The sequence below is a fragment of the Polypterus senegalus genome, chromosome 3, assembly GCF_016835505.1.
Source record: "Polypterus senegalus isolate Bchr_013 chromosome 3, ASM1683550v1, whole genome shotgun sequence".
NCBI classification, from domain to species: domain Eukaryota; kingdom Metazoa; phylum Chordata; class Cladistia; order Polypteriformes; family Polypteridae; genus Polypterus; species Polypterus senegalus.
The window spans coordinates 153,593,398-153,605,769 of NC_053156.1; the positions used below are offsets into that span (position 1 = coordinate 153,593,398).

The 12,372-nt window shown below is 35.3% G+C and overlaps 1 protein-coding gene across 2 annotated transcripts in view; it reads left to right on the forward strand.

Moving 5' to 3' along the window:
• The window catches only part of ndufaf7 (NADH:ubiquinone oxidoreductase complex assembly factor 7), a 53,163-nt gene that overhangs the window by 11,299 nt on the left and 29,492 nt on the right, over positions 1-12,372 (forward strand). Inside the window, exons 2-3 of one of the 2 annotated variants that reach the window (XM_039748096.1) lie at positions 1,564-1,739; positions 5,155-5,235. In XM_039748096.1, coding sequence (XP_039604030.1) covers positions 1,564-1,739; positions 5,155-5,235 — 257 coding nt within the window. The remainder of the gene's footprint in view (positions 1-1,563; positions 1,740-5,154; positions 5,236-12,372) is intronic. The other variant, XM_039748098.1, reaches the window with a different exon arrangement.

A 12,372-nucleotide genomic window follows, 5' to 3' on the forward strand; every position in this document is an offset into this window, starting at 1 on the left:
TGTTTGCCCTGTGGCTTTTATTAATGTATACATATTTTGCACATATATGCAGCAGATGTCTAAGGTAAGCAGATTGCGATGTGTTACAACAGTGTAGTTAAGCAAACATGGAGCAGTCCAGATGTCAGAAAGGTTGTATGCTTCAGGTACATTGTCTGGCTGAAAGTGGAATCATCACACCTGAAACGTGGATAGTGCTGGTAAGTAACAGTGACTATTCAAGTCTTGAGATATGTATTTGAATATTTTTTCCTAAAGTTAAGAAGACTCCCTTCCATCTGTTTACATTTCCCGATTAAGAAAATATAAAAGTTGAAACATTCAATTTCTATGCTTTTTCCACTTTGGTAAGATGTATGTAAGTAAACTCATATAATTTCCCCTTGGGATTAATAAAGTATCTGTCTGTCTGTCTATCTATCTATCTATCTATCGTCCATAGTCTTTACTTTTCCCTCACTGAAGAAATCTTAAAAGGTGACAGATTTTTTCAGAATGTCCACTAATAAATGCATTTTATATGTTTAGGTTGACTAATTTAATTTGGCTATTCAGTGTGCAGTAATACTTGAGGTTAAATTGTTTCCATTTTAATTGTTTTAAGTTACTGGCTGGATTTGAAACATCAGGAGGCTATTAAGCCTTGAAGTTAAACATGTTTAGTTATGTTTTGTTACACTGAGACCATAGACTATATTTAATCTTTGGAAAAGTCTGTAAGTGAAATTCTGTGTTACTAACGCTAGTGAATTATAAACAAAAGGAATACAGAAAAAGCACAAAGGTAAAAAGAATAAAAGAGAGTGAAGTAGCCTTATCTTAGCATAAAGTTCTTGTTTGAGGAGATGTCTGTTAACACTTGCACCTTCGTACCCATTTCAAAGAAACTACTAACCACACTTTGTATTATGCTGCCTCCCTCCTTAAATAACTGTGACTGTACATGTAAAGTAAATGTTCTTCCAGCTGACCCAAATAATCTTGCTGGAATTCTTCAGTCACCACTTTTTCATTCTGGTAAATTTGCAAAGGTGGCTTCTGAAAGTCTTCTGAAAACTAATATTTGTAGGCAGGAATTGTGTTATTCAAGTTTCATACTTTGAGCAAATGTCATAATAGTAATAGAGATGGGCACAATGCACTGTGAAGTCTTTCCATTTTGATGGCAACTTTAAAAAGGTAAGTACTTTCAACCCTTTTTGTCCTGGGTGCCTTTGGAATTTTATTCTGTGCTTCATAACTGGTCTAGAACCTTTCTGCAATGTAAGCATTTATCAAAGTTACTTCTGTGCATGTTGAAGGTCACTTTCTGTATTATTTATTACAACATGTTGAGATATATCCATCCATCCATCCATCCATTTTCTAACCCGCTGAATCCGAATACAGGGTCACGGGGGGTCTGCTGGCACCAATCCCAGCCAACACAGGGCGCAAGGCAGGAACAAACCCCGCCAGCCCACCGCAGTGTTAAGATATACTACACTGTTTAGTTTCTTCATTTTTAGATATGTCCTGCTTATTTTATGCATGTTTTGTAACCTAATTTAATGTGTTTCTTAGCGCTACAAGGAATTCCGTACTACATTGGAAGGAAACTCTGCACAGAATGGAGCAAGAGCCAAGGAGATCAATGCCAAAGTTTACCAATGCTAAAACACCTTGTATCCAAGATAAAGTCTACAGGACCCATCTCGGTAGCAGAGTACATGAGAGAGGTTCTGACAAACCCTGTCTCGGTACGAAGAATTTTATATAAGACGACTCAGATAACTGAAGATAAATTAACATGTGTCCAATATTCAGGTCATTGTCAGTTCAGCACTCACAATTTTACACTCTGCTTATTGAAGAATGTGTATGAACAGATGAACTCTCACTACAGATTCAATTGCTTCATATGTTAAAAACACAAAGATTCACTGTGCCTCAGTTTATGTAAAACAGAAACGGAGAGTGGCATTATGTGTTATAGTATTTGGTAAACATACAAGAGTAGGTGAAAGCAAAAAAATGACTCCATATATTTGACCAGACTCAGCCAGTGTAACTTGTTTCTTTAGTGGCAGGGTTGTATCACCCCACTCAGTGAAACTATAGCCATGTTAGATATAACATTCAGATCTTTTTCTTTGTTTTATTTTATTAGATTATTACTTGATTTATTGTGCACATTGGGAGATTGGCACTTAAACACAGGCAAAAAAAAACCAAAAAAGCCTATGTTTTCTATCCGATCCAGTGTGTAATCTTCTTACATATCAGATAATCAAATGGGCTAATTGGTAACTACATTGCCCTTCAGGATTCATACATATTTTCTGCTAAGCCCATCTTTCACTTTTTTTCAGTCAGCAATCATCTTTCAACACTTTTATTAGAATACATTGACTGACTTTCCAATCCAGTAACCAATGAAATGACAATAGTTTCTATTATTTTTGTCTCAGGAGTGTCCACTCTAGCCTCATGCCACTTTCTGGTACTCTTCAACAAGCACTTTATAATCTACCACTACCTGACATACCCAGCTTTGTCCTAACCCTCAGATTTTTTAGAGAGCATGTGTTTGTTCATTTGCAGATATGGCAGTTTATTGTACATGAATCATTGACATTTTTAGAAGTTACATTTTAGATTTTGTCATTGTACTTGTAAGTAAAGTTCTTCACCATGAAAATGTTCAAGCATGTGACATGGAAGGCCTGAACAAGGGTGATGGACACTTGGTTTTTTTTTTTCATTTTTTTCTCTTTTACTGTAAACTATTTTAATAAATATCATTTATTTTCATGACTGTGGTCTGATGCCAGTTTATTCTGTGTTCTGGAGAATGCCAAGAGGTGGCAGTGTAATTTGTTGTTCAAACTAGCTTAAAATAAACTCTTTACTTTTGCAAGATACACACTGCTATCATTGTGTAGCCCAGTAGAACATACATTATCTACTATAATTACACAAAACAAATATTAGTAAGACATTAGCCACCCTTAATACAGTATAATAAATTATACATTAATGCAAGTATTTTAGTTGCCTTCAAATAAAGTAGGTTATGCAACAAATACAGTTTTTAATATGAAAAAGTATGGATGCCTTCAGAAATTAGCTTATCATGCACTGTAGTGTGCTTAACCATGAACTTTCTTGAATCTACCTAACTACAACAATGGTTACAGCTATAGTGGAGCTTTTCTTCTTAGAACTAAAAAAAAGCTAATCACAGCATAATACTATAATGAATTAGAAATCAACATTGATAACATGTGGCATGTCATTCAAAATCATACTACACTTTAAAATGTGATTGCTTTTGGCAAGCTGTTATGGGCTGTATAAGTTTTTTTTCTATCAATGGCTATTTTACATTCTTTGATTATTTCTACTATTACGGGTCTAAATCAAATGACTAAATAACAAAAAGTTTTTTTATATTAAAAATTATATTTTTTACTTTGCAGTGTGCATCTAAGTGACTGAGATACTAAAACTGAGTTCAATTTCTTCTTATAATTTAGTCTTACAAATGTGAAATTTATAATATAACACTCTCAAAAAAGCTTAAAGCAACTGTAGGTCACAGAAGGCCAGACCCTGTCCTAGCAGCAGTGAGCACAAGACAGGAAACAACCCTCAAAAACGTACCTGTCCATTGTATGGGCTACTCCTTCACATCCACATTCACAAAGGACCCATTTAACTAACCTGTATGTCTTAGTGGAATGATGGAGGAAAAACCATACAGATGCAGGCACATGGACAATGTGTGGACATAGCATTTGACCTTGGAACCTCATCCATGAAAGAGCAGCACAATTATGAATACTGTTAAGTTTAAAATATAATACTAATAAAATAATCTAAATTAAAAGGGAGAAAAGAAATACAGTAACATACTTGTCCCAGGTTCCAATTACAGTAGGTTGCCTGGCCACTAATCCCAATATTACAATTCTGTAGTGCATCACAGTGCTACCAAACCTCAGTGATACTGACAGAATGTAATGTTCCAACACTGGCCTTCACTGTCAATGTCGTATTCATTCCAAACGTTTTTACTATATCAGGGGGAAAACATTGGTGATAATGAAAGTGAAACCAGGTGGCAAACTAGGAAATAGAAATGTGAAAGAGAATGAGAAATGTTCATTGATATCAATTTAGAGAAGCTATTAAAGTTACTAAAAAGCAGGTTTGTATACCCTAATAGTTGCATGGAGTATTAAAATAATGGTTTTTCATCCTTGACTTAAATATTGTTATAATTTGAGGGGCTCTATAGCTAAAAGCAGTGCCTTCAGCAGTAAGTTTATTTATCTTTGCAGTTTTAAACAAATCTACATCTTTAAACTACAGTGTTTGCTCTGGATTTTAATATGAATATGCTTTGTAAGATAAATGGCATATTTAGAATAAACAATAGTGTTTTAAACAGATGATCTAAACATCTTCAGAAAGCATTATTGTAGTGAGTCATGCATGATGCAAATGAATTAGTCGCCTTTTGATAACCTGTATATTTAAAAAAAAATGCTGTCATTTTGCAATAATTTTAAACTACAGAAAGCTGGATTTAGAACATATGGAAAGATGATGACAAAAATTTAAAATGGTGGCAATTATAACACATACATTTTATGTAGCTTTAATGTAAACTACATTAGATGTACTGTATTGTATCTTGGCTAAAGTTAAAGTTTCCTCTTGGGGACAAATACAGTCTGATAACCTGACATGCATAGGTTTTTATTATTAAATTGCATCTCCCTCTTGTAAAGTGAAAAATAAAAATAGGCATCAGCACGACCTTGTTTTCTTTCAATACGTAAAGCAAATCTAACATTTTCTGTCTCATTAATAACCATTTAATTTTGATTAAGTTGACACATACTGTTGCCATGCTAAGTTTTATTTACCTTCATAAAACATTAATATTTCATGTCTAGCAAATAATATTTGTTGAGCAGTATGTGTTGCCAGGAGACCCTCATTGTTTTTCTAGTATAGCCAAGTTTTTAAAGAATTAGACTGTAAACTACAGAATAGAATATCGGAATATTACAAGGTTACAGTTTAAGTACCCACCATTTACTGATAAACAAGTCAAACATTTTGGATTGGTTATTGATTTTTGTTTGCTTATTATATTTCTAGGGATATTATATAAAAAACAACATGCTTGGAGCAAAAGGGGACTTCATTACATCTCCAGAAATAAGCCAGATGTTCGGTGAGGTAAGGCATAGTGTTAGCATCATACATTACAATACCCATATTAATATTTAGTTCTATTGTCTCTTTATTTTCATTTAATTTTTAACAATATGTCCTTTAATATCTCCATGCTAGTTTAGGTTTATATGAAGCCTTAAATTACGTTGTGTATGTATATTAAACATCATAAGTGATGTTGCAGCAAAATATATAATTTCTATTGTTTCCTTTTATTTCATACATCAGTATTCTTATTAAGGTAAAAGTTACTGTTCTTGTATAATCATAACATTTTAATATATTTTGTAATGGCAGGAAGCATTAATAAAAATACTAAAATTACAAAGCATTGAACTATAGAAGTTACAGGATGCAAAAGACAGACATTAATATTTTAAGGTAAAATTTTTAGGTGACTGGTTTACTTTATCACATCCTATTTACATTCTGTTATTTTGTATTTGTAAATCGGGATGGATTAACCATATAGGCAATTGCTTCTGCATCTGCATTCACCAGTGGGATCACCAAAAAATGATAAAAGTTAAACAAAATCACTCACAAAAAAATGATTGTAGTCCATTTACAGTAGGTGCTGGCTTGCTTGGCATCTGCTTTCTGTTTAACTTGTGGTGACACCAACTAAGAAAACAAAGCATTAGCTTTTTTGGTCCATTAAAAGAAAATTACATTAAGGAACATGTCTAAAAATGTGGCAACATCACAAAATGTGTCTGAAATTTCTAAATTTTAGATTAAAAACATGGAGGCTCACGAATATTAGGAGTTAGCATTAGCAGGGACAACCTTAATGTTAGCTTGGCCATATCAGCTAACACCATGTCTGAGGGGAGGTAACACAACTACCCAGAAGCATGCGATTAACTTTGGTGGTGGAGATGATATTGATAATAATGATACAGCCCAGCCCATGGCCTGATGAACATTAGAAACCTTACAACATTTCTATGAACCATACATTATGAGGGCTAATTATGGAAAAAGGAAGGGAAGTAGCTATTCAGAAAGGATCTTCATTTTATAAAGAAAATATTTTTATTTCATTTTCTATTCATTTTATAAAGAAAATATTTTTATTTGATTTTCTGTCTTGTTCTGCATTTCATTCAGATTTATAGATTACCGTGCTTTGATACAAATATCTTAAAGGTATTTAGTTTTGCCTTATTCTGTTTGATGTGCTATATTTTGGACTTTAAGAATTGAATACTGTATTGAAGTAGTTGGTAGTTTTTCTGTGCAATTTACCCATTTTTTCTTGTGGGGCGGAGTGGTGGCTCTGAGGCTAGGGATCTGCACTGGAAATTGGGAGGTTGCCGGTTGAAATCCCTTAAAATGCCAAAAAGGACTCTGCTCTGTTGGGCCCTTGAGCAAGGCCATTAACCTGCAATTTCTCCGTCCTGGGTATGACATTAATCTGCATCCATCCCTGTATGTAGGCCCTCCAACCTGCAGGGAAAATCTTGGGGGTTAATGGCAGAATTGGCACTCCAGCCACCATAAAAAAAACTCACACTGTTCCACTCCATGTGAACTAGTGTGGTGCTGAGGTGTCACCCGTTGCATGGCTGCACTCGGGTCCTAATCTGGATCCTGAGTTGGTTTGTCGTTTGGTGGGTGCAGCAATGCACTGTATCAGTGCGTGCACCTAACATCTCCTTCTTGTTGCAATAGTTTGAAATAAAGTAAATTTATACTGTGTGTTTTGTGCATCTTTGAAGAAACAGCAAAGTTGTGATTCACAAATCATTAACAAATATGATTGCACAGATTCTAATTACAATCCATTATTTCACGCCTTAATTTGGAATTTAAGAAAATTTATACAGGTCCCAGGTGTCAGTCTTTTAGAAGTTTCTTTGCCCTTTAGCATGGCTAATTAAGTTGTGTATATATATTTAGAAATAAAATGTACTACTGTATGTATATATATATATATATATATATATATATATATATGTGTGTATATATATATATATATATATATATATATATATATATATATATATATATATATATATATATATATACTAGAATACCGCCAGCTGGGAGAAGTAGTGTGTTAAAGAAGGTACGAAAAGAAAAGGAAAATTTTTAAAAATAACGTAACATGGTTGTTAATGTAATTGTTTTGTCATTGATATGAGTGTTGTTCTCATATATATATATATATTCATATATATATATATATATATATATATATATATATTGTGAATGATATGGGGCACTCTCGCTCCCTTGAACCCCTGTCCACGACACCAGGTAAAAGTCCTCAAGTTGACTTTATTTTGTCGCCACAGTGCACAAAGCACACTCTCCACCACAATTCTCATTAAACTCACAATAAACCACAATAATACAATCCTCCAGCTCCCAGACGCGTTGCCACCCTTCCACCCAGCTCAGCTCATTGTCTGCGAGTTCCCAAAGTCCTTTTATACTCCCTGACCCGGAAGTGTTCTCAATCCCCAGTCCATGTGATCCTCAATCACTTCCGGGTCAGGTAAAAGCTCTTTTCTTCAACCCGGAAGTCCGTCGCTCTTCCTGTGACGAACCTCCGGGTCACAGGGCACGAAGAAGCCCTCGGTCCTCCCTGCAGCTCCCTCCTGTGGCCCCCACGGCATCCAGCAGGGCTTTGCATAAAACTCCAATGTCCATGATGCCCTGCTGGTCTTCTGGGGACCTCCACGCTGCAAGGAGGGCTCCACCTGGCGGCTTGGGGGTATTGGCCGGGATAAATGGCCGGCCATCCATTACAATATATATATGTTGTTCTCATATCTATCTATATATATATATATATATACCCGCGCTTGGCAGCGGAGAAGTAGTGTGTTAAAGAAGGAAAGAGAAAGAAAAGGAAACATTTTGAAAATAACATGGTTGTCAATGTAATTGTTTTGTCACTGTTATGAGTGTCGCTGTGATATATATATATATATAGCAAAATACCAGCCTTAGCGATGTCATGTGTTAAAGAAGTTATGAAAAAGAAAAGGAAACATTTTAAAAATAATGTAACATGATTGTCAAAGTAATTGTTTTGTGTATTTGGCGGCAGCGCCACGAAGTTTTTTGGTAGCTGCATCAGAAAATGTACCACGACGTCTGACACGCCTCCTTTTTACTGTTTTCTCACAGCTTGGATTGCTGCTGTCATATATATACACACACACACATACACACACACACACACATATATACATACATACATATCATATCTACATATCTATATACATATCTACATATCTATATACATATCTACATATACACACACATATATATATATAATATATATACATACATACCTATCTACATCATATATACATACATACACACACACAAATTATATATATGTATGTATGTATGTGTGTGTTTGTGTGTGTGTGTATATATATACACATACATATACTTGTGTGTATGTTTGTATGTGTCTATATGTGTGTGTATAGGTTTGGTCACTGAGTGCAAGGGAAAAATAATAAATTATAGTCTATAAGTTATTAAACAGTAAAACATTAACGTTTTAAGAAGTACAGGTACATTGAAATTACATTTTCTATGTGAGCGTTCAAATTTGTGCCTCTGGTAATGTGCCTTACCGGCATTTAAAGAAAATTAGTTTTGTGTCCTCTGCAGTGTTAAGAGAGAAAGGCTTTGGTTTGGGATCAAAGGAAAAAAGGTGTAAAGAAAGGAAAGTTGCCTTTTTCTTTTATATAGTATAGAGAGATGTGTTCGCTGACATTATGATCGCCTTTTGGGGACAGTCGCGGTGGGTCTTGTGTAGACTGGTGAGACGTCCCGCCATTAATCGGCTGTGATGGCACTGTCAGTCCACCACTCCTGTGCGTGTCTTCATAATCCAAGCTGAAGACCTCATAATCGTATACGTGCAAAAGAAAGTGTGAATCGCCTTAATATTATTTTGCCGTGGTGTAGAAAAGGGGTCCCGTGTTTGCACTTGTCTGGGCTATAGCTCAGGGGGAGGATGAAAAAAATTAAAAATGCTCACTTTGACTTAAGGCAGAAGCGCAGTCAGCGTCTCAAAGGCGGCACAGCTATGCACGCGCTGGCTGCTCGACTTTTGCTGGGCAGGAGACCCCAGTTTTGCAGACACGTTCATGATATCAAAAGTCTCAGCTCTTTGGAGGTCATTCAATATATATATATAGCAAAATACCCGCGCCTCGCAGTGGAGAAGTAGTGTGTTAAAGAAGTAATGAAAAAGAAAAGGAAACATTTTAATAATAACGTAAAATGATTGACATTGTCATGAGTGTTGCTGTCATATATATGCCTGCCTAAATAAGTCACCCTCGCTTTGCTCTTACTTTTTACCGTTCATTTAATCATGGCTAGTGGCGGAAAAATTATAAAATGGAAGGAGGATGGCTTTACCAAAACAATTATTGATGGCGAATCGATTATTCATAAAGCTTGAATTGGTGATCTGTTTTTCTGTGTTAACCTCATATTTTTCATACTTCTTCTCAAACTAAGGTGGTGCGAGGGTAAAATGAATCGGGATGCGCTGATCAATGTAATCGGTGTACCAGGAAATCATGCATTGACAAAAGCTCCCCTTTGCTTGTAATGCAAAATGTGATTAAATGCATTATTTTTAAGCGTTATGGAGCACATGCATCGAAGCTTTTCAGCTGTACTTGTGCTAAGAAAAGGAAAGATTTTAAAAATAACGTAACACGATTGTCAATGTGACCTTTTGTAAGTAGTGCCTGGAGGATTCAGTGTGGAGAAACTCTAGAGACAGCGTGTGTATTAACTTGTGGATTTTTCTGTGAGTATTTGGTGGCAGTCTGACGAAGTTGCTTCGGAAGACGGCGTTAGCCGCGGAGCTCAGCTCAGAGCGAAATTAGATGAATGGGAGGGAGATGATGGCGTGACTCCCCATCCGCCTTAACTGTCAATCCCCCACAAACACAGTCTCTCGGAATTTGCATAAGCACACCCCTTCACCTACAATTTTAACTTAGTTACAAAGTGATCAAAACTCTCGTTTATATCCTCGTCCTCTCATTAAACTTGTATCCCGCATTCCCGTGGGCATGTGAAACGCCAGCGGCAGCCTGTCTATGAACTTAATTTAAACTTTAAGTTTACACCTTGCTTTCTTTCGAGGTAGCAGCACTCATGAATATGGTAGTATACGTGACTCGCTCGCTTCTTATTGTTTAGCTGCCTTCTCAATTATATAATGCATGTTTTCTTAAGCGCTTTTTGGAGGTCTCACTGGTTTTCTACGCACTGCGTTGACAGTCAGGTCACGTGATTACGTGTGAGGCGTGATGATGTCACACGAAATTCCAGCTCAACTCTATTACAGTTAATGGAGAAAAAATTCCTTCCAGTTATGACCATTAGGCGTAGAATTTCGAAATGAAACCTGCCCAACTTTTGTAAGTAAGCTGTAAGGAATGAGCCTGCCAAATTTCAGCCTTCTACCTACACGGGAAGTTGGAGAATTAGTGAGTGAGGGCTTTGCCTTTTATTAGTATACTAGCAGAATACCCGCGCTTCGCAGCGGTGAAGTAGTGTGTTAAAGAAGTTATGAAAAAGAAAAGCAAACATTTAAAAAATAACGCAAGATGATTGTTAATGTAATTGTTTTGTTATTGATATGAGTGTTGTTGTCATATCTATCTATTTATATATATATATTTATATATATCTGTATATATATGTATATATATATATATATATATATATATATATATATATATATATATATATATATATATATATATATATATAAAAAATACCTGTGATTGGAGAGAGTAAAAGAAAAGGAAACATTTTAATAATAACGTAACATGATTGACAATTGCCCCAAATCGCAAATGTTTTTTTTTTTAATTTAAAAGTGTTTTAGTGGGCGACAGAATCAAATAATAGACATGGACATGAATATTGTAAACTGAAGCTGTTTTAATTTCTGAAAAAAAAGCCTTTAAACTGCATTTGAATTCAAAACAGAAACAAAAATATCATCCCTGGTTAAAATTGGGCAGACTTAAAAATAAAGTGGTAGTTTAAGTACTTTAAGTACATTTTCAGAATAGTATTGTCTTTAAATAATAATAACCAAAATTTCAACATAAAGTGCAGTTTTCTTCTTAAAAAATAAGTCAGAAACATAAAAGGTAATTTGACCAACTTAATCTTTAAACTCTGAGTAACATTAGCCAAAATTATTTTGTACATTAGGCTAAAACAGTGTGATCATTGAACATTTTGTAATTAGATGTATTTAGAATTACTAACGGTCACGGAAGTCCAATGATCCCCAGTAAGAGCCACAAAGTCCGCTTTCTGTAATGCATCTAATTTTGCTTGCTTTTCAGTGTGCACAAAACCATGCTTTTATCAAGGCTTCGCTCGGGAAGTCGAAATGATCAGTCGTAGGAGCGGCTTTATTCCGACTCTAACATTTTTGTAGCTGTGATGTGTGCATCAGTGTAATGGATGTACCAGGAAATCATGCATTGACAAAAGTTCCCGTTTGCTTGGAATTGAAAGTGTGATTAAATGCGTTATTTTTAAGCGTTATGGAGTACATGCATCGAAGCTTCTCAGCTGTGCTTGTGCTAATAAAGGGAAAATTTTAAAAATAACGTAACATGATTCTGCGTTAACCTAATATTTTTTCATACGTCCCAAACCAAGGAGATGCGAAGGTAAAATGAATCGGGTAGCGCGCGTACATAGTCAGTACATCCCTCTCGAATCGAACCTCGAATGTCGCATTAGAGGCGAAGACTCTACAATTAGCCACAGCGTGTGGCTTGTCTATGCTAGAGTATGTATTGTAGATCGGGTATATATATACATTTATATATATACCCGTATCGCAGTGGAGAAGTAGAAGTTATGAAAAAGGGAACATTTTAAAAATAACGTAACATGATTGTCAATATACAGTAATTGTTTTGTGAGTGTTATTGAATGTTGCTGTCATCAAGGATTTGATTATCATTATTTGTTTCAATCAGGGTCGTATTTGTAGGATGTGTTGTGTTCAAGTTACATTCCGTGTTTGTCAATCGTTGTAAAGATAAGAGGTTTCATTCATCGATTAGTTCCTTACTGCATCAATAAACAGCTCGTCTTCCTCTTTAT